Source organism: Pempheris klunzingeri, chromosome 18 (assembly GCF_042242105.1).
Source record: "Pempheris klunzingeri isolate RE-2024b chromosome 18, fPemKlu1.hap1, whole genome shotgun sequence".
NCBI classification, from domain to species: domain Eukaryota; kingdom Metazoa; phylum Chordata; class Actinopteri; order Acropomatiformes; family Pempheridae; genus Pempheris; species Pempheris klunzingeri.
Window position 1 is genome coordinate 1,949,383 of NC_092029.1, and position 22,109 is coordinate 1,971,491.

Consider the following 22,109-nt stretch of genomic DNA (forward strand, 5'->3'; position numbering starts at 1 on the left):
TGTCACAGTGCTTTTAATGTTTTATGTAAAGCACTCTGAATCGCCTTGTTGTTGAAATGTGCTGCACAAATAAACTTGTCTTGCCTATAAAGCACCTTAGGATGGAAACACAGAAGTACCTTAAAACTCTACTTAAGTGCAGTACTTGAGTAAACACGTTTTGTTACTCTCCGCCACTGGAAAAAAAAAGAAATAAACTGTGATTCTTCCCTCCGCGGCACAGTCAGACGGAGGGGAAGCTCGTTTTCACAGTTTCTGTCTTCAAGTACAGGAGACAATAAGAGCTCCTCAGTTTACTTTGCAAACTTTGTCATTATATAAAAAAGTCCCATCATCCCCGTTGAGCTTCTGCATTCTCGTGAGCTGATCTAATTTGCGGTGAATACAGTGAATTGCCTTTATGTGCTGATATGGTTCCTATTCTGTTACGTTTGACGAATTTCTTCATTTCTTCGGAGAACTTGAATCATTCGTGATCCAATTTGACTCCTTTCCAAAAGCCTTTTGGCAACACGGGTGCTTCTTTCTTTCTGTTGGTGCCAATGAGGCGAGTTTGAACTGAAGTGAGAAAATTAGAGGAAGAGCAGGAGAGATGAAGGGTGAAAGATAAACAGAGACGCAGATCGATAACATCAGTGCTCGCTGCCAAATTCATTTCGTGTTGTTATGACCTCAGAATATTTAACTTGTGCGGCATCAATAACACCACTGAATTCATGACTTTGCATTTACTGACTGTTTATACTGAATATTCTCTAAAACAAACCCGACTGCCTTCACACCTGCTGCCGCTGTAACAAATGTATTCATCTTTCATTTGATGGGATTTGATGATTCTGCTCGGCTCCTGCAAATAAAGCTAATTTTCCAATTTCATTGATAAAGACGATAAAGAGAGATTAGCACAGACAGAGAGACAGACACTATTAGAGAGAGAGAGAGAGAGAGAGAGAGAAGTGTTATGACGGCTGCCTGCAGTGACTGACATGAACTCTCCTCAGACACTGCAGTGATAAACACAAGCAAGCCGACAGATATACCAACTCCTCCAGGAGCTCAACTCCACATTATTAATGGCAGTCTGTCTCCGCTGCACATATACACCGGCCATGGTTCGCTTGGCCGTTGCGCTCCGCTCCGTCCACCGGGCCCCCGGGTGTTTCTCTGAGCCATCTGTGCATACTGATCCATCTCTTGTTTGCACGATCGGGTTTCCAACACGACCGCCTGGACAAAACTGAGGCAGATAAGTAGTGAATGCTCTCAAAGTGACGGCTGTGACGGGCAGGGGAGCAACAGACAGAACGGCACAAACTGCATGTGAAAATGCACAACACAGCTGCTCAGCTGTACAAACAACAGTCTTTCTTATGGGATTTCCTCCGGGATGTTGGTAAGGGAAGCGGCCATGGCTGCAAACAATATACAGCTACAGCTACTCATATTATTAATATTAGTCCAGCTATGCAACAGCCAACCGCAAATTAAACGGATGCAAACTCGCTATAAGAAGCGGTTGCAGCCACCAAGACGTCACCCACTGGTTTGTGGACTGCATTTTTGAAGCCTCAAGTTCGGCTTTACGGGCGTCGCCATCTTGGTTTTATGGAGCCAGGCATTAGAAAGAAAGCAGGTTTAAGGCTCTTCCAACTTCTTTACACAGCCGATGGTCCCAAATCTGATGACTGAAGGAGCCGGCTGCAGACGACAGACGCTGACTCATCTAATCCAGTGATTATTTCAGCCACTAGATGACGGCCTGAGCAGTCTGCTCACTTCTTAAACACTTGGCCTTTGCTGTGTGAAACCAGCATCTCTGAAGCTTTTAGTGGAGCGGCTCTTAATTCCACGCGAGGTGGCAGCACGCCAGATAGATAAGTGCTAAAACAAGTCAATGTGGTTGATCACACATTTTCTTCCCTTTGCAATCTGTGAAGTTCTCAATTATAATCTTTAAGGGTCCCACGTTCTGCTCATTTTGGCGTTCATACTAGTTCATACTAGTTCATACTAGTTCATACTAGTTCATACTAGTGTTTAAAGGTTTGCATGATTCAAGGCTGCAGCTGTTTTCTGTCTGAACGCTGGACAAACACAAACAATAGGAATGCTTTGCTCTCGTCGTGTTGGTGGAGTGAGTGATATTCAGGGAGTTTGGGCGGGAGGTCACATGATCAACAGATCCCCTTATGACATCATAAAGGGAGCCAGGTCTAAACAGAGCGTTTTCACACACATTTATTGAAAGATGGAGCAGAAACAGAGACGGGACGGTCTTTTCTGATAGCTAGAAGGTTTCTAGACAGACTGGAGACACGTATTTATGTTGAAAAGATATTAAAAAGTGGATTTTGCTTGATTTGGGACCTTTAATAATCCACTTGCAGACGAGGGCAAGTTATACAGCTGTGTGGTTTCACACAAGTATTCACACGATATCTCGTATAAAAGCTCTTATTGGAAGTCTTATTTTTTCTGATGACAGATGGTATGTTTGGGACACAGACCCGCAGCAGGAGAGCAGTACATCTCCACCTCCTTATCGGTAAAATGTTCAGTTGGCTGGTTTATTTACGGCATTCAGTCTCAGTAAAACAAATCCAGGTGTGGCCAACAGCTGCCTCCCTCTGCAGATGTAAATGTCAGCATACAGTTCACCATCTTTAATTAATTTAATCAGACACCCTGATCAAATGAATCCCAGCACTCTGGGAGTATCTTCTGTGTGTCTCTGAAAACAAAATGCACTCAAATATCTATCAACATTCAGCTTTGTAGTCCTGAGATAAGCACTCAGTTTATTCCTGTCATTAATAAGCTCTTATTATCACCAGCAGGACCGTTTTTTCAGCCTTTTCGAGCTTAAATTTTCAATATCTGGTTTTTATTAGCTTCCTAACTATGATGGATGAACATCCTCCGTCACTTGTTGGTATTTTGTTCCTGTAATAAAACCACATTAAACACCCTGATGGTGTTTCAACACGTCTGAACAGATGCCGCTTACGTTTGATGACGGACAGAGCGCACCACTGGACCTTCTTCCAGCGGCTGTGGATGAGCCACTTGTTGACCTTCTTCACCAGCTCCGCCAGGTGGTCCGGGTCCGACTTCATGATCTGGTCGAACTCTGCAAACTGAACAGCAGCGAGAGGCAGGCGGTCAGATGTGTGCTCGGAAAACAACCTGAGGAAAACTAAGAGATGTTAATCAAACACCAGCTGGAAGCAAAGTGAGAGCCGACCGGTGAGTGGGGGCTTTTTCGTGAATATTGGTAAAACTGTTTGCTGACTTTGTAGAAAGCTAATAGCTTCACTGCTGCTTGTATTGTTTCCCCATTTAAATGAAAGAAATGAGAGGGACATCTCCTCCATCCTCTTTTAAAACAAAGCCTCACAATTCTGCACGTCAGCTTCAATCAACCTGAACTTAACGCGACATGAGTGAAGCCGGTCTATTCACAAACAGTTCCTCTGTTCCTCGGAGAAACTTCAACTAATAACTTAATATAACTATAATTTTTTTGAAGGAGCGACACCCTGATATGATTCCTAAACAAATAAAAACAAGATTCCTCATCACATTTGAGCAAAAGTCCCTGATGCACACCGTGACCCCAAACTATCAGAGAAGCTAATTTTACAGATGCATATCATTTTTCAGATTCAGCCTGTAAGCTGTGAATATATGTTTCCTGTTTCACTAAAGCATAACTGTGTGTTTTCTCTTCCTCTGTAACGGAGTCAAAGATCACGCCGGTGCTGCTGAACACTTTCTCGCTCTTTGACAGTGCCGCCGACGTTTGTCGTGTTGTGATCACGTCCTTCTGGAAACCTCTGACTTCCAGACCTTGAGACTCTGCTGCTGCATTTACATCATTATTTTCTCAACGTCTCCTTATTGTCACTTCTCCACGGCTCAGTACGGCAGCTGACTTTCAAGTTCAAGATGCCTGAAGCTCCAATCAATCAGTCAATCAATCAATCAATCAATCAATCAATGTTTATTTATGTAGCACCAATTCATATGAAACGTTAGACTTTCCATAAAGAGCAGTTCAAGACCAAACTATGCAATTAAGAGAAACCCAACGATTTCAACATTGAATTCAAAATTAAGGATTCAAGAATCCACATGAGTGAAAACCTGCTGACAGAAGAAACTCCCCTTTAACAGAAAGAAACTCCCCTTTAACAGGAAAAACTCCCCTTTAACAAGAAAAAACTTTAATTCAATGGGGAAATAAAATCCCTTTTCATGGGGAAATCTCCCCTTTAACAGACAAAACTTCTCATTAGAGAGAAAAACTCGTTTGAAGGGTAGAAACTTCACTTCAACAGGAAAGAACCTCTCCTTTAATGGGAAAAACTTCCCACTAAACGGAAAAACTCCCCTTTAGAGGGAAAACTTAGAGGGGTCGGGTAAACAGTAAGCAAAACCATAATAATAGTAACTATATTAACGATGACAGAAACATGACCAATAATAATAATAATAATAATGCACTCACGTTACCACCTTGAAATAAGATTAATTCACTGTGACGGTGAAAAACATCACTAGGATTGTGTAAACACCAAAATCCACACAAGACACAATAACTAAATCTCAAACCTAAAGTTTGCTGAAGCTGGAAACACAAACCATCTTTGGCTCTTTGAAGCCATAAACAATTATTTAGCGGGCCCGTGTGAGGTTACGTCTATCACTGTCGCATCCAAAAGCAAACACGGGATCCGCGAGGAGCAATGAAAGCACCCGAGTTGAGCCGACAGAGGACACGAGTGTTTATTTGCTCTGCTGCAGCTGTATCTACAGTGTCGGGCTTACAGTTTGTCCTGCGCTGTGTACCGAGGTCCTCTCCAACAAACACATGCACCTTCACAAAGACCCCCTAGAAACCACATGTCTAACCCAAATGTGATGAATTATTCATCACATGGGACTAAAAAAATCCCATCTGTTGGCTCAGGCTTGTTCGAAAAACCTCATGTGACCTGAGCGCAGCAGCCAGAATGACTAATGTGCTTTCCCTCTAAATCTATTGTCTTTCTTTGGGGCAACAACACCCACGCTAGAGGGAGGACAGAGAAGAAGTCTCACCTTCCCCGGCCGGAAAAACACTCTGGTCAGGCCGAACTTGTAGTCGTTCTCATTCAGTCCCAGAGCTTTGAATAAAGCCTGTGGAGGCAAACATGGAGGGCAGCGGTAAACGTGGAGACGTGGCAGAAATCAAGTGACAGTAAAAGCTCGGATCGGCGCCGAGGCGGACTGACCTTGCAGAAGAGGCGGGGGTCGAGGCGGGTGAGTTTGGGAGGCATGTACTGCTGGTACATGTTGTAGAGTTCGTGGAAGGGGGCCCTGGAGGGGAAGCCGCCCTGCATCAGGTCCAGCACCGACACCATACCTACAGGACGAGGGAGCACATCAATACTGAGCCATCTGAGACGGTGTTAGCGTTAGCATGCTAACATTTGGCAACTAAAAACACACCTGAGGCTGTCCAGGTGGCCTTAGGTTTACAGGTATTTAGTTATAAAACCAAATTACTGGACACCTGATGACGCACTAGACCAGGTTTGTGAGTCGGACCAGTAAAACCACAGCATAAAAACCTTTAAATAACGAAATCTACCTTTTGTTTTAGTGCAAAAAAGTAAAAAAATAAGTGTAATTTCACCAATATTATGGCTCAGTTCATCATTTACACATCAGAGGATCTACAAGGGAACAACACGTTTAGCCGCAGGGATCTAAAACTGAACAGCAGACACATTTCAAATAGCAGTTAATGTCTTTTCTGTCATTTTTACACTTTCCCCGATTAAACAAAAGTCACATTTAATCAGCATCCCGTCTTTTTCTGGGGGTCTTAACTTAAACCATGTTTCTGAAGCTTCACTGCTGGAAATATCCGACTGCTTGGAGCCAAGTGAGCCGTGTGAACTGGAGTTTCTGAACACTTTATCCGGTGTTAGTCTCCCTCCGCTGGTTCCCTGCAAATTCACTCGCAGGTTATTAAGTCCTCCTTCTAACTCACGAGGTGTTACACCGCTCCAATGTGTCGCTGGCTTACTTAAGCCCGCTAAGCCCGCCTGTGCTTTCTGCTCGGAGGAACAAGCTGAAGGCTGCGCCGGTCAGAAGGATCTATTAAATCTGGTTCTCAACAGAATAAACTCACAAAAGGTCTCAGATTTTCAGACTGGTCTTATTATAACTGAGCTGGTGACGGTTTCTATTCATTACTGATTACATTGATCACTGAAGTGTTTCTTTGTGTCGCTGTGACTTAACAGCACTTAGTCAGTCTGAGTCCTTGTTTCCAGAGTCGGTCGTTTATTTATCTGCTTGTTCCTGTTTTCAGGGTTTCTGGACGGATAAATATACATTTAGGTACCTCTACACTAGGAGAGATGGAGAAATAGAAATAGTAATAGTAGTAATACAATTAAGAAAAAAGATAATAATAATAATATTTATTCTTAATGTGACTTAAATTTTCATTTAATTATATAATTAATGTTTAATTCTTTACTTTTTTTTATGTATGTTTAAATGTTACTTTTTGATATCACAATCTTTCTATTTATCTAATTTCTATATTTGTTTATTTCTATTCATGACAAGAAGAAGAAGAAGAAGAAGAACAAGAAGAAGAACAAGAACAAGAAGTAGTAATAGACTGTAAAAATAAATATTAACAAAAATAGAAATTAAATAAAAAGAAAAATGGTCATGGTGAAACCAAAAACATCTAAAAATTAATCAATAAGAATTAATTAATTAAGAAGATAAAATCACAGTAAAGAACAATAAAGGATAAGAGAGAAAAGGTAAGTCAGTGACCAAAGAGTGTAAAAAGTCACTTCACCACTTGATCCTGGTCAGTCCACAGTTTTCAATGAGATCTAAAGAGATTTAAAAGATCTGTGGGTGGTTTTCTAACATAAATCCACTCATTATATTTACTCTGCACCTTTTCTATTCCTGTTCATCTATGAGGTGATTTAAAGTCTAATGCAGGCACGAGCCACTAATCAGGAGAGAGGAGCTCAGCACCAGACGTGAGGTTCACAGTTTAAAGCTTCTGCAAAGTAAATCAAAGTTATTACAAACTCAAGGCTCTGAGGGGGAGAAACAAAAGTACCGTTCATGTAAAAGTTCCTGTTCAAACACAGAAATATCCCCTTCGGACAGAAGCACAAGTGTCTTATTTGATGACTTAAATAATAAAAAAAAGAGCCGACCAACACCTGAGACTTCCCCTTCACAATAATCGACGGCTCGATTCCCAGTCCAATAAAACTGTGCAGCATCTGAACGCTGAGTTTGTGCGAACGGAAGCAAAAAATAAAATAGAATAAAAAAAAAATCTGACTCTCTGAGGATATTAAACCCGAGCTAATCATTTCTTTTCTTCCGAGCCGGAGCGGAGGGAGGGGAGTGTCGCAGGGTTTTTGGTTTGAAGGGGGGGAAAGTTTGAGGAAAAACAGTTTTAAAGTCACAAAGCGAGACGGGACGCAGGAAAAAGGCGGAAATCTGTTTACCAGGGCGCCAGCAGGGTTCACCGAGTTAAACTTTAGACTTTTTAAACTTAATCAACACCTCATTCTCTCTTTTTCCATCATTAATGAATGATATAGAATAACCGCAGTATGATATTGATATACAGTTCCACATATTAATTAAATCTAAGAGTCTGTTTGCCCAAAGTCCAAAAACCAAGATGGCCGCAATTCAGCCATTCACACCCGGTCTGGTCACGTAGTATAAAGATCAATAACTTCACTGACAGGGAGAGACGTGGTGGCTGATGGTTTAGATACAGGACTGTGTGAACTGACTTTATTTGTTCACTTTTCTTATTATTCTGTTTTCTGTTGCAGTTTGGTTAAGTTTAGGCAACAAAACTACTTGGTTTGGTTCAGGAAAAGATTATAGTTTTTATACCCATCTGCCTTAAATAGATTAAGTGGATTAAGTGGATTGATTAAATGGTTGAAAAGTGTTAATTTATTCATGATTGATCTGGTGGTTGATACTAGACCATGTGGTCACACACCGGCAGACTGAAGAGCAGCATCTTCACCAAACTCCACTGACAAAAACGCTATTTTTACGTTGCAGAACACGGGAGTGGTTAGTCTATCACTGCCTTGATTGTTTCTGTTTTTATTATTGTTAGTTATAGTTATTGTGAGACTTCAGCCATAACAGTAACACTGGTTTACGTGGTTATTAGGCGCTGATGTTTTCATATTGAATGCAGCTCCCCAGAAAACCATAGAAAATCACCTCCTATCAGGCCGTTCTGCATTTCTTTTGCTGACATTGTGATTATTAGTGGAGTGTTAGAGTCCATGTGAACACAGCTCCTGATATAAACCTCTCAGTGAATAAAGATGAATATTCCTGATTCAAAGCATGAAGTTTTGTTTGGATTGAAATGAACCATGAGTCCAAACTGACCAGAGCACTGCAGCTGGGAGAGAATCTGAGCTCCTTCAAACTGGTGGCTGATCATCTTCAGGTTTGGTTTAATGCAGCGGATGAAGCTGGAGCCCTGGAGGAGTGAAGAGGGGGAAAGAGACAGAAATCAGACATTCACGACTTCCATCACATCCTGGCTGAGGTGTTTACAGAACTGTAACACTGCACAGCGAGAGGAAGAGGAAGAGGAAGAGGAAGAGGAAACACTGACCGTGCTGCGGAGCTTGTCCAGGAGAATATTCAGCTGCATCTGCAAAAATAAACAAAATAAAACAGGTGAAGAAACGTGTTTGTTTAACCATGTGTGTGATCGAAGGAATGCAGATCTGGTTAATGTGGTTTGGTGGATTTATTTCCAGACACAGCTGTATGTCAGAAATAAAGAATCAAATAAATTGTTCACCAATCAGAAAAGAGAAAGACATTCTTTGCCTAATTTCTCTGGTTTTCTGTTTGGCTGATGTAAATGTTGACGACTACGAGCTGATAAACATTATTAGCATTAAATTTTAAAACATATAGATCGATTTAAAATGTTTTGAGAGGAAGGAAATGGACCATGAGGATCCACTCAGTGAGCTTTGGTGAGAAAACTGAACGTAAACATCAAACTCCAGAGCTTCTTTAAAGTAAATATATAAGAAAGAAAGAAATAGTTTCAGGGCTTCGTTCTTTTTGCTGTCATTTATTAAATCAAACAGAAATCAGGCCTGCAGGTTAAATACCCACTTTATCTGGACAAGTTCAGCTCAGAGGTTGAGATAACTACCAAAGCTAAAAACTAACACTAAACAATCTAAAATAAATAATTAAAACACCTCAAATTGAGGCTTTTTTCCACAAGTTTTATACGTTTTCAATCATGAAATCATTTAAAAACCAAACACCAAACGGTGCAGTTCTACCACTGGAGCTTTTTGCACCGAGGGAAACTCTCCTCCATCAGATACCATCTGATTCCTCTCAGATAGACTGTTGTGCTCTCAGCCGCAGATCAGATATGAAGTCAGAGTCATGAATGATTAAGTCGAGGTCTAAATCTCCTGATCTGTAAACGATACATAACTTCAGTGGCGGTCGGTGCGGAAGGAACCGAAAGCCGAGCACTCTGGGCCGGCACCGCCGAGCGCCCAGCTGTCACTGGTTTATTGTATCGCCATCCGGAACGAGCGGCAACAATTAATCTGAGACTGTTGAGCTTCGCAGTTTGTAGCCGAGGAGGCTGCCGAGGTGCACGAGAGAGACGACAGCATTTGTCTGCGATAAGCTTTAGTAAAGAAAAGCCTCTCGGTTTGGTATGCATTAGCCACAAGCCTCTTCCTCCGCCGGCCGTCACGGGTCAAGAGGGATTAATTCTTTACGTTTGACGGGACTCACTTGCAGCAGGGAAGGGTTTCAGATAAGCAAAGCTTTCTGCATCATCAACATCTTTGTTCAATGGCTGGACTACAAGCGGAGCCAAGAAGTCTGAATACAAAGCATCAATATTTAGGATGAAGCGTTTTTTAATTATCTTCCCTTCCACCATATTTCATCGATGATTTTAATGTACAGGCAGAAAAATAAAGCAAATAAAACAAATGCTTCATTCATTAGGCTCTTAATTATTGATGAATCATCCATATTCCACCAGAAGGTGGCTGAAGTCTGCTCCCTGGAACGTGCAGGGTGCTGATGCATTATTCAAGTGACCGTGGACGTGAAGAGCATCTGCGTCGTGTCAATGTAAATGTATGTAAATGGAAAAAAAAACAATGTATACCAATAAGATTTAATGACGGAACAACAGGAGAGCAGTAAAGTCAAACACACAGCGATCAAACACGAGGACGTGCGCCGACGGCTAGCGGCTATTAGCATAACAGCCGCGTCCTCGTTTGTCCACCAACACCACAAGAGGAGAAACTGCATAATCATATCAGTGTGGCTCAAGATCCACAGCTATACAGGCACAGTCTGAGCAAACTGTATCAGTAGAACCAGCCGGTTAACCCTTTCCTGCACAGAGGTCACTGCAGTGTGCAGCTCCTCAAAGGCTGTTTTCTTGTATATGCATGAGTTTTGATGGCGTAGCTGCACATCAGCCTCTACAGTGAAGCTGCTGCATCATCTCATCCACTCAGAGTGAAGCCAAGATGGCCGACAGACAGCCAGAAACACCAAGGAGCTCATTTGTTTCTGTTCAAACCTTCTAGAAAAAGAAACTCCTGCAGGTAAGAAAACTATGGTGACATCAAGAAACATCTAAGGAGTCGTGCAATTGCTAAATTTTCCAAGTATTGATTTTATATTGGGAGGTAATTCTGATTAATCACATGTCCACTGAAGTGTACATCATGCATCAGTAGATTTCAACTACTGGACATGTAAAAATATTTTTATAAAATTTGGGTTGAAAAAGTTCAAATCTTGTTTTTCAGCCTGAAGATGAATAAAAACACTGAGGTGATCATACTTCATGCATGAAAGGGTTAAAGGTGTATTTTCACATATTTTGGGAGTGAACTTGGGAGCAGTGGAAAAATGGCAAACTGGAAATCCTGTCTTGTAAATTTCCCCACCGTGGGACTAATAAAGGAATATCTTATTTTACCTTAAAGTGCTGGAGTTGGAATAAATCGCCTCCATTAGTTAGTTTGTCTGCGTGTGAACGGGAGCAGGAACTGATGGTCAGACTAATCTGGGCCCTTAAGATCAAGTAACATTTCAGGGAAAATGCCAGTTGGCCTGTGCTGCGAATGAGAGCTGCACACGGAGCGAACGGACCAATCGCAGGACAACAACTAATTAAATACACCAGAAGAACAAAAACAGCTCCTCTGGCACCATGTTCCTGAAAATAATAAGAGACATCTTCTTCTCTTTTTCTCCTGTAAAGTTTTTTGGCGGTTGACAGTGTTTCATTACCACCTGTCAGGGCTGTCGCTCGGTGTCCCGTCTAATCCGGCGTTGCCGCGGCCCGTGTGAGCAGATGCCAGACCGAAATGTTCCCGAAAGAAGCCGCATTTTGCAAACTGTGGTGCCTCCTGGTCACATGATCTGCAGATCTCTGCACGTGATGTCACAGGGAAGGCCGACAAGAGGACGAACTTTTCTCAGAGTCTGAGGGTCTCTGGTCCCTCTGGACACTCTGAGGAGGCACATTCATGTTGAAAAGCACAATATGTCCCCTTTAAAGGAGTCACATCCTGTAGCGGCGCTTTCATCCGTCCTGTTCATTGATTAACGTGATTGGAAACATTTCATAACCATGATTTGTGCCGGTGATACCTGCTGACTCGACACCTTGTTCTGATGCATGCTGGGTGAAGCTACGGTGTCTTCTCTAATGAAAACCTACAGGCCCTCCACGGCTCGCCACTCCTCTCCATCGGCCCGGCCAGAAGGCAGCGTTCCCATCACCTCGGCTGACTCAGATTTATCACCACTCATTTTCACAGTCCCTCCCCCCCAACACACACACACACACACACACACACACACACACACACACACACACACACACACACACACACACACACACACACACACACACACACACACACACACACACACACACACTCTCCTCCACGCCCAAAGCTCTGTTCCCGTCTGCCTATTTGGATCCTCTGCACCTTTTGAACCTTAATCATAGCTCAGATAGAGAGAGGGGGGGGGGGGAGGAGCAGGACCGACGGGGTGGGGGGGGGCATTAGGAAAACACTTAAAGTAATAGAGCTCACAGGTAATAAGAACTCAATCTACTCGGCATCCAGTCCAAATCCACCCTGAGACAAACTCTGAGCTTCTGCTGAATGTTTCCAGTGTCGTCCTGTCAGCTTCAGTCTGACTGTCAGTAACATGTTGTTGTGATTTATGATTTTAAGACCAAACTTACTGTGTCAGTGGTCAGAAAATCACCAAATCTTTGTTCTCCCAGTTCCTTTATGCACCTTTACCGTTGAGACGTGATGCTTTAAGTGACCTTCATCTTATAACATCATCATCAAACAGCCACTGATTTCACTTCATTGATTAAAGACTCGTTCTAACAGTTCCCTCACAAGTCTGCAGCTTATTTCAGAAGCACTTTTTGTCGTATATGTTGATAAAATCAACCCACACTGTGCGTGACTGGAGTCGTCCACAAGGAGAAAGCCAACAAGTTAGTCGCAGCAGAGGAAGTGCGGAAGAGCTGAGGGTGAAGCTAACCCGTTAGCATAGCTCTGGGCTAAAGCTAATGTGACAGCTGCTTTTCCACGTGTTAGTATGAATGAGGTGTTTCATCAAAATCAGCTCCTCTTGCTCATTTTCTCCAAACGTTGCGGACTGCCCCTTTAAATTGGATTCATAATATTTGAACATAGAGAATTTAGCAGTTTCTCACATCATGCAGCTCGTCTCAGCAGGAAACAGGTCTATTTATCTGTGACAGCGGCGCTTAGTACCAAGCAACAGCAGAACCCTGATGTTCTCCGTCCTGGTGACCGACTGAACCGACAGTGACGGAGGACTGAAGCTTCTTTTGTCACAGATTTTAGGGTTCAGGTTGACATTTTGCTAAAAGAGAGATCTGAAGAGAAGGGCTGCTTTAAATCTGACAAAGAACACCTCCCTCCCTCTCTGAATGTTTGCCGTCTCTCCTGCATACAGTCACATAAAAGCCCCAAAAAATAACCTGAAGAAAACTGTTCAGAGAGCTCTGGATTTAAAAAAAAAAAAAGCACAACCCAGTGTTTCCCTGAGCGTCAGAGCAGCTCTGGACGGAGGATCTGACAGCACAGTGATGGACGGCGTTCATACAGCACCAGCGACGTATCTCGCATATGAATCGCGTCTCCAAACACATGAAAGGATCAAATGTTTGGACATCAAAGATTCAACGTTCCTGTGAATCCATAAAATATTTCCCCGCTGCGTGCGCTGCGCACGTCGTTCCCCCGGGTCATGTGCTCCTGTGACTGAGTGGAGCCAAGCGCCGTGGTGTCTGGCTCACCTTGCCTTTGGTGAGGCGACACATTAGAGCACATATCAAGGTGAGAGGCTGAGCTGGATGAGTCACAGCCGCTCCCTCACTTCTCCACATGTGTCTTTGAGTTCCCATCAGATGGAAACAAAAGCCCAGCGGTTGTTGGATGTTTGAGGCCAATAGCGACATTATTTCAGGGCGTCTGAGCGGATCTGCAAGTTGAATCGAAGACTTTTTAATGCATCATCAAATGAAAACAGCTGGTGGAGTTATGAACATGTTTAGCTAAACTAAATTCAGCTGCTTGTTTCGTTACGTTAATTGTTTATATTTTTTTACTGCTCTTTTTCTTTCAGTACTTCTATTTTATATATTTCATTCTAGATATTTATTGTGGCTCAAACCAGGACCTGAGAGCGGACCATCCCATGTGTAAATGTGTGCTGGTACGACAAATAAAGTTCCTTGACTCCTTGAGCGCCCGTCATCCCATTAACGTATCTATTTTTCAGTGCCGGTAGAATTACAGCCAAATAAGACAGATCAATAATTCTTTGTGCATATAACACGTTCACATCACACGTTCACCGTGTCCTTCCACTAATGTGTTCCAGTATAAAGCAAACACAACAGAAATCGTTATATCGTGTTCTCAGCGCCTCCTACGCTGGAATACATGTCACATTTACAATTTTGAGGGATACAGCTGTGACATTTCTGTATTTAGAAAAACATGTGTGGAAAATAGTCTGTACATATTATTAAGCTTTGGGATATAAAGGTCGTGTTGATGTATAGCAAACTAAACATGTAAAGATAAGCTCTGGCAGACTTGTTCTATGGTGGGTCATAAAGGGTTAAAGAACATTTGCTGCAAAACTTAACGTTAAAAAATATAATATTTGTTCTTAATGATATTAATCACTACCTGTGGATGTTAAACCTTAATATCTGAATATCTAATCCCTTCCCAAACAGAATTCAGGACTATTTAAGACTAACCTGCAGCTCCACATGTATAATCTGACCAGAAGCATCACAGTCTGTCGGATACGTACTCGTATCAGGCCCGCGTGCTGAAAGGTGCTGCGTGCAGCGTTCGGAAGCCTCCGTATATCACTGTCACTTCAGCCGTGATAAAGTGGTGTCGCTGGTGCAGGTTTGGCGAGAGGTGGAGCAGATCTGCTATGACTTTGCACATTCTGTGTCCTGTGGTGTGGTTCGGTCCCCCGTGTTCTGCTTTTCTTGCATATTTGCACACTTAAAATAGAAGTACAGGACACTGCCTTTGTACCAAAAAGCTGATTTGTTTCCCCCACAGCAGCCACACGGGGGGGGGGGGGCCCTGTGAGACCAGGTCGGTACTTTCTACCTTTAAGGCATTCATTCATCCCTCATAGTTAATGTTCATAACTTTATGTGTAGCAGTTGAATCTGAACCAGAGGTGCAGCAGCATTTCTGTGCACATGAGACCAACCTGAGGCTCAAACCGCTGCCACAAACAAACAGAGCGACGAGACCAGATCTGAAAGCACGAAGCACACCTTTAATTACAGCCTGTAATGTGGTGTTCTCACAGACAGCATGTCTTCATCACAGTGGCAGTAAGGACTCTCAGTAAAGCAGCATCCTTCCAGCTTGTCACCAACCACCATTTGGTGCTAAACTCTAATTCAGGAGGTTTATTATTGAGTTCCAGAGAGTATTTCTGATGTCAGTTATATCTGCAAAGCCCCAACTTCTCTCCCAGGACACACAGTCAAGTTCAATTTGTCCTCCAAGACGTTGAAGTTTCCAATAAACACGTCACTTCTACTGTGAAACTCACTGATGATTTCAAGAGTCATGGTTGCCCAAACTGCCTAAAGGGCCTAAAGGGCCCCAGAACATCCATCCATCCCTCCATCGACTGGTCTCCAGCCAATCACAGGGCCGACACATAGAGACAGACAACCGTTCACTTATATGCATTTATACCTTTCACTGTCATATCTCATTACCTCACATCCTGTTTTTTATATTTATGTAGACATTTTTACATCTTTATATTTATTTTTCCTTTACAGGCTGCACATCTTTCTATCACACTGCTTTACTAGGAGAGTAAAACCAACAAACATCTTAAATCCACCAGTTTTTTGTTTTGCTTGTGTCTCAAACATCAGTTGTTTTTGGGCCTCGTCACGTTTGAGTAACAATAACTGGGACATGCTGTCACCACAAACCTTCTACATCTCGTCAACCACACGTGTTTAAAACTCCACCCCGCTTGGGAACCAGAGAGTTTTTACTTTGTGTCCTACCTCTAAGCCTAACTGAGGTTTTTAGAGGTTCAAACATCCAGTAAAACCTGCGTTAGAGGCACAAAGTAGGCGCCCATCTCGCCAAAGACCCGTTTCCTCTCACCTTAAACTTGTTGCCGACGCTGATGAAGCTGAGTTTTCCCGCCTTCTGCTTCATGTCTTTGCTGTTGTTGGAGTTTTCGAAGAGCTCTCGGACGAAGCGGTCCTTGGACTCGCTGACCAGACACTCCAGAGACATGTGCAGGGCGTCGTTGTTCTTCTCCACAAACTTGGTCTGAAAGAGGAAGAATGAAAAACACGTTTTCAGGCTCCGGGGGGGAAGCTGCACGCTTAAAGGCTTCTGTTTCAGCTTCAGACCTTTTTTAAATCCTATTATTTATTTAAATGTTCATTTTTTGGTTGGTCGTTCTTCAGCTGCTCCCTCTGCTCACTGTGCAGGTGCAGAATAACATTCACAGCAACAAATATCAGAATATACAAGAAATATAAAACGTCTCATTTGCTCGTTTCCACATGACGTTTAAATTCAAACTGTCCTCGGAGCTCTCACAGTTAAAAGCGTCTCCTCGGGAGTGTTTCCTGGAGTCCACTGATCAAAGAAGAAGAAGTAAATAATGTCATGTGCTACTTTAAAGAGTGAACGCACCGTCTCGTAGCACACGGCTCCTGCAAAGTGTCTGATAATAAACCCTTCGTCGTCCCTCACGTTCCTGTGGACGGCCAGCTTAGACTTCCTGGGTACCTGAGGGACACACACACACACACACACACACACACACACACACACACAATAAAACACTTAGACTCAGCAGTGCTCCTGCATACTTTCCATTTCCAGTGACATGCTAATTCCCGGTCCTGTCAATCACTCTCGGCTGGAAATGAAGATTAAGAGTCCGTGTTCAGTAATTTACCTGTCAGCTTCGTCACATCACCCCGAGACTGAAAATCACTCTTTACCTAAACTTATTACAGTGGTGTGAACATGAGACGACGCCTGCTGACCTTCTTAAAGAGAATTACTCTTAAATAGTTCATAGAAATCACTAAAACCACAGAAAACACTTTTTTCTTCTCCTTCTGCTTTTGAGCCACGCACAGACTTGTGGTTTTATTTGCAAAGATTTGGTGTTTTCCAAACTCTGCAGCCCCAATTTAAAGAGACCAAACCACCACCATCAGCTAAGAAAATGAGCGAATTGATCCTTTAACCTCTGCTCTCATCTGTTTGGTGATAAATGTTTCTTCATGACCAATTTTGGAAGCATGAAAGTGACTTTTTTCTGCCTCCATTTTCTCCTGTGAATTTGTGTTTCACAGTGACTTTTATGTCCATTTTAAGTTTTAATCATTCTAAAAACTGAGTGGATAAACAGACAAAGGAATAAAAAAGAGAAGTAGAAGCCTGGCTACTCACAGTGAGGCGGAAGTGCTCCTTGTGTTTGTTGTGAACCGTGTCGGTAAAGTGCTGGTCGCTGGGTTGAGGTAGTCGGTTCTCTTCGTCCAGGATGTCCAGGATGCCGACCAGCTTCGCCTCCACCAGGTCTGTGGAGGAAGCGTGAGAAGCATGAAGAAGAGCGCGGCGCCGTCTGCGTCCCATTAACGAGGCCGCCACGGATCGCCTGAGGGCCGCGGGGGGGGCCAACGCCGGCAATTAAATCACCGAGGGGTGATGGAGCCGATTTATAGACCGAATTAAAGTTCAATCAACTGAGAAGAGACGTGGAGATCGTAACGGTTTCTCCTTGACCTGATCTGACTCAGGAGGTGAAGGGAGGCCCGAGATAATGTCCCCTCATTACTATCATTACTATCATTACTATCATTACTATTATTATACATTATTTTATCTCCATGCTTTCAGGACGTGAAGCATCTTTGGTGACTTTATCTGAAAGAAAATTATTGTAAGAAAACCAACAGTTTGATGGTCTAAAAAAAAAAAGTGAGCAGGAAAAAGAAGCAGTTAATTCTGCAGATCAAAGCTTTTACTGGAAGTTGGATGGAGTTCAGCGGAGCCGAGGAAGTGCTGCTGCTGTGTCTAAATATATTTCTATAAAGAAATACTTGAGATTATTGTCACAGCTGCAGTACTACTACTAGAACTCACATACCGCCTGTACGACTACTTTGGGTCCATCTGTCACAAAATTGGTCTAATTAAGCCTATTATATTATTCACATTTATCTTTATATTTTGTTATATCACTTGTTTTTGCACTAATTCATTTACTGACACTTTATTTCTGCACCTTTTCTGTCTCCTCTGTTCTTGTAACAAGCACATTTCCAGTGTGGGATAAATAAAGTCTTATCTTATTGGACAAAATTAGTGTTTTTTTGCTTTAAATTAACTAATACTGTAAACTGGGACGAGGATCAATTGATAGCACTACAAAGTGACTTTAAGCTTCATTGGCTCTAGACAGTAGTACCGCATGATGTGAAAACAGTTTTATAAAACCTTCTTTAACTCAAGAATCAAATTCTGAAAAACTCAACTGTGATTTGAGTAAAAATGTCGAATAATGTTAAGAGAAAGGTTTCAAGTCATCCCTCTCATTTGTTGTAGACTTCTAACGCTCTCTTTAACTGCAAGGCTTTGTCTTTGCAGTTGGTGAAATGTTCTCAACTGTCCTCTAAATAAAATAAAATCACCTGAATCTGCGGCTCCCTTTCAGCTTTATGGGGCTTTAGAGTCAGTTTCAGCTCATTGTTCAGCCTCAGTTCACCCTCACTGCTCTCATAGGCTCGTTTTCAGGAAGAGAGACAAGCTGGTGAACATAGCGCAGCATCCGGCAGCTAAAGTGCCAGATATTGCCCTCAGGAGGTGGTGGAGACCAAAAATGGAGCTACAAAAAGAGTGAATTTTGGGCTCGCATTCGTCACGCCACACAAAAACGACTCAAAAGACATGATGATGTTACTCCGTGCCTCCCGAATGTGTAAATAAGTAATTAAGTAAAGTAAATAAATCTTCCACCTTTGTTGTCCAATCAATCCAGCACAACCTCCCCCCTGGAGGAATCTGTCGTACTCTGAGAGAAAAGTCCTCGACACACTACGTGGGACACGACGTCCAGACGGAGGGCAGGAAGTTAAAAGCAGAACGGACGAAAAGGAGGAAAGTTTAGACGAGTAGTTTAGACGATATAACCAGAGGACGGTACGAACAGAGAATTAAAACACATGTCAGGACACTGTGGCTCTGAGCTTTTCAGTGTCCTGACAACATGCCGGAGAGGAAACTGAGAGAAAAGGTGTTTTTAAGCTCCCTAACAAAGAGCAGCGCCGACCAGCAGGACGTGAAGGATTCACCGATTCAGAGGATGTTGTTCCCGTAGTGACGGAAAACAAGCAGAGTGTTTCTGAGTGATGTTTCCTGACGTGAGGCCGTTTGATGCTCCGTCCATCCACCGAACCGAAGCCAGAGGAGCCCCGAGCACGACGGGCTCAGCTCTGACCGGCGGCCAGATTTTCCACCGAATAAAAACCCCCCGGAGACACGTCCTCATCCTTTCATCTGCCCCCTCCACCCCCAGCCTCCACACAGGGAAACAACAGGAGCAGGAACAAAACTGAAGCAACAGATTATGAATGAAGTTTTCTGAGCTGGAAACACGATGGATGAGCGAGTGCACGGATTAATCAATTAAAACTGATCTTTCATATCATCTTTAAAGGACAATATTCAATAAGCTGAGAGACAATTAAATGAATGAATGAATTCATGAACTGAAAGTCAGAAGTCGGCTAAATGAAAGAATGAATCAAAACTGATAATATTTATTATTCAATAAGATTAAAGAATAAATTAATTGACAAACTACTGATTGGCTAATGAATGGATAAACCACTTTATTTAACATTACTCTGTAAATTGAATTAATGAAAACAATATTCTATAAGCTGAAAATATAAATAAACTGATGGAAACAGCAAATGAATGAATGAACTGTTGGTATAACAACTCATCTACAGTAACAGCACAGATTAGGAATGAATGAACATTTTATTGTATCATTTTCATTCATTGGATTATACAATAATAATAATTATAAACAATATTGATTTATGACGGATGGATGAGTGAATATCTGGAAATATAAGAACCAAATTGACCGAATGAATGAATGAATGAATGAATGAATGAATGAAGCTATGAGAAATGCTGTGCAGTGTATAAACGACCCTTCTGGATTTAACAGGACTTTGTTTTTATGAGATTTTCTATTAGTTTCTACTTCGCCGTGCGTGCAGTCGTGTATCTTCTGCCTGTGCAGATCTAATTTTCTGCTACACTGGGTGTATTTTTCTGTTTTCTCTGGTGTTTGTGCTCATCACCATTAGAGAATTTAAAACCTTATTAAACTGAAGTCTTTATTGATTCTTGTAACTGCTTGGGGTAGCCACTCTTTATTCTTGTTACTGTTTGAATTTATATTGTGCACACGTCTGTTGTGTGGTTTTTTTGTGAATGTTGCTTGTTCTCAGGTTTCTCTTGTAAAAGAGATCTTAATCTCTTGCCTGACTAAATAAAGATTTAAAAGAACAAAACAAACAAATATATTTTAGTCATCTACAGTTTGGGGCCGACGAGCAGAGCTCACTGTCACCAGTCTGCGCCGGCCGACCGCTGCCTCCCCCGAGCTGACTTTGCTGTAGTTAAGCATCTCATATTGACGCTATTTCAAAGAGCGAGACATCAGCAAAAAGCATAATTAACCCCCCTCGCCTCTAATAACCTCACATCCATCTCCCTCTCTGTTTATGAAGTAATGAGGACACATTTCAGTCTGGACAGCAGTTCACAGGCTCTGGGGCTTCATCACTTTGCCGCTTTACTTCGTCTGTTCATGAAACGGCGCAGAGGCTCCGGGGTCAAACTGTTGAGAGGCAGCTCTCGCAAAACTGAGGGCTCAGAGCCAGCAGCACATTAAGGCCAATAATGAGCAGCATGCTGCAGCTAGAGGATCTCAACACACAACTGTCTCCTCCTGTTTAGCTCAAGAAGAGTGTAAGTGCACAATCCCTGAACAAGGAAATTAGAGATATTTACACTGTAAAGTGCAACCAGCAGCAGCAACAACTGTCCAAATCCTCAACGATTGATTGGAGATGAGGTGGTACACAGCAACAACACAGAGCCGATCAGAAGTAAGTCTCAAGATTCAAGTCCCACATCAAGACCAAAAAGTTGGGAATCACGGTCGAAGTCAAGTCCCAAAGTCCCAAAAACAACAGAACAGCTCAAAATTTAGGACCTTCAAGTCCAACATCAACATTCAAGTCTGCACCATTAAGTCCAGAGTCAAGAAAATAAAGTCTTGAGTCAAGACAGGAAAGTTCACTTTAAGTTAAGACCTAAAACTCCCAATTAAAGGCAGGAAAGCTTCAAGAGTTTCAAGAAGTGCAACACTGGGAATTTCCACAAGTCACAAGTCAACATAACCAAGTAAAAGTAGTAAAGTCGCAAATTCAGTCTTAAGTTAAGACCTGAAAGTCCCCCATCTAGTCTCGAGATGAGGCGAACAAAACACATCTCAAGTCTCAAGTTATGACCTACAAGTCCAACATCTGACAACAACAAGTCTGCACCAACAAGTCCCAAGTCAAGACAATAAGGTCTCGAGTCAAGACAGCAAATTAAGAATCCCAAGATAAGACAGGGAAGCTGCAAGTTAAGTTTTAACTCTAAACTAAGAACTCCCTATTATGATAAGAAATGACAAGACCCCAAACAAGTCCAAGACATTGGACTCATTGAGTCTCAAGTCAGTGCAAACAAGTCCCAAAGTAAAGACAGGAAAGTCATAAGTCAAGTCAAGATACAAAATTCCTAAGTCAAGACCTAAAGACCACATCTAGTCTGGAGTGAAGGCAAACAAAACACATTTCTAGTTCAGAGTGACCACCTACAAGTCTGATGTCCAGACAGAAAAGTCCAAGTCAAGACCAACAAGTCCTGAGTCAACACAGAAAAGTTGAGTCATGTCTAAAATGGGACCAAAAAGTCCCACATCAAGACAGGAAAGCCCCAAGTCAAGTCCCAAATGAAGACAGAACAGCTTCCAAGTCTCACATCTAGTCTCAAGTCCTACGTTATGACCTACAAGCCCAATGTCAAGACAGGAGAGTCCAAGCTGCAGGTCAATACCTACACGTTACCAAGTCAGACGAGGAAAATCTCCAGTCAAGTCCTCAAACACTCAAAGAGTAACAGGTTTCATGATGTGGTGCTGAATTCAGACTCAAACTGAGGAGAAACATCCTTTGGTAATGTCTTACTTCAGACTAGATGTATTTTCATTAAATGCAAAACGCTGTTTAATTCACTGTTGTGATCCGGCGCCATCAACATGTCTGC

At 42.4% G+C, this 22,109-nt stretch overlaps 1 protein-coding gene across 3 annotated transcripts in view; it reads right to left on the reverse strand.

Annotated features, from left to right (window-relative positions):
* The window catches only part of myo6a (myosin VIa), a 132,397-nt gene that overhangs the window by 36,272 nt on the left and 74,016 nt on the right, over nt 1-22,109 (reverse strand). For all 3 annotated transcript variants that reach the window (XM_070849046.1, XM_070849045.1, XM_070849047.1), the window contains exons 16-23: nt 17,160-17,287; nt 16,389-16,484; nt 15,846-16,016; nt 8,702-8,740; nt 8,470-8,563; nt 5,277-5,407; nt 5,104-5,181; nt 3,008-3,137 (exon numbers count right to left, since the gene is read on the reverse strand). In XM_070849046.1, the coding sequence (XP_070705147.1) occupies nt 3,008-3,137; nt 5,104-5,181; nt 5,277-5,407; nt 8,470-8,563; nt 8,702-8,740; nt 15,846-16,016; nt 16,389-16,484; nt 17,160-17,287 (867 nt within the window). The remainder of the gene's footprint in view (nt 1-3,007; nt 3,138-5,103; nt 5,182-5,276; nt 5,408-8,469; nt 8,564-8,701; nt 8,741-15,845; nt 16,017-16,388; nt 16,485-17,159; nt 17,288-22,109) is intronic.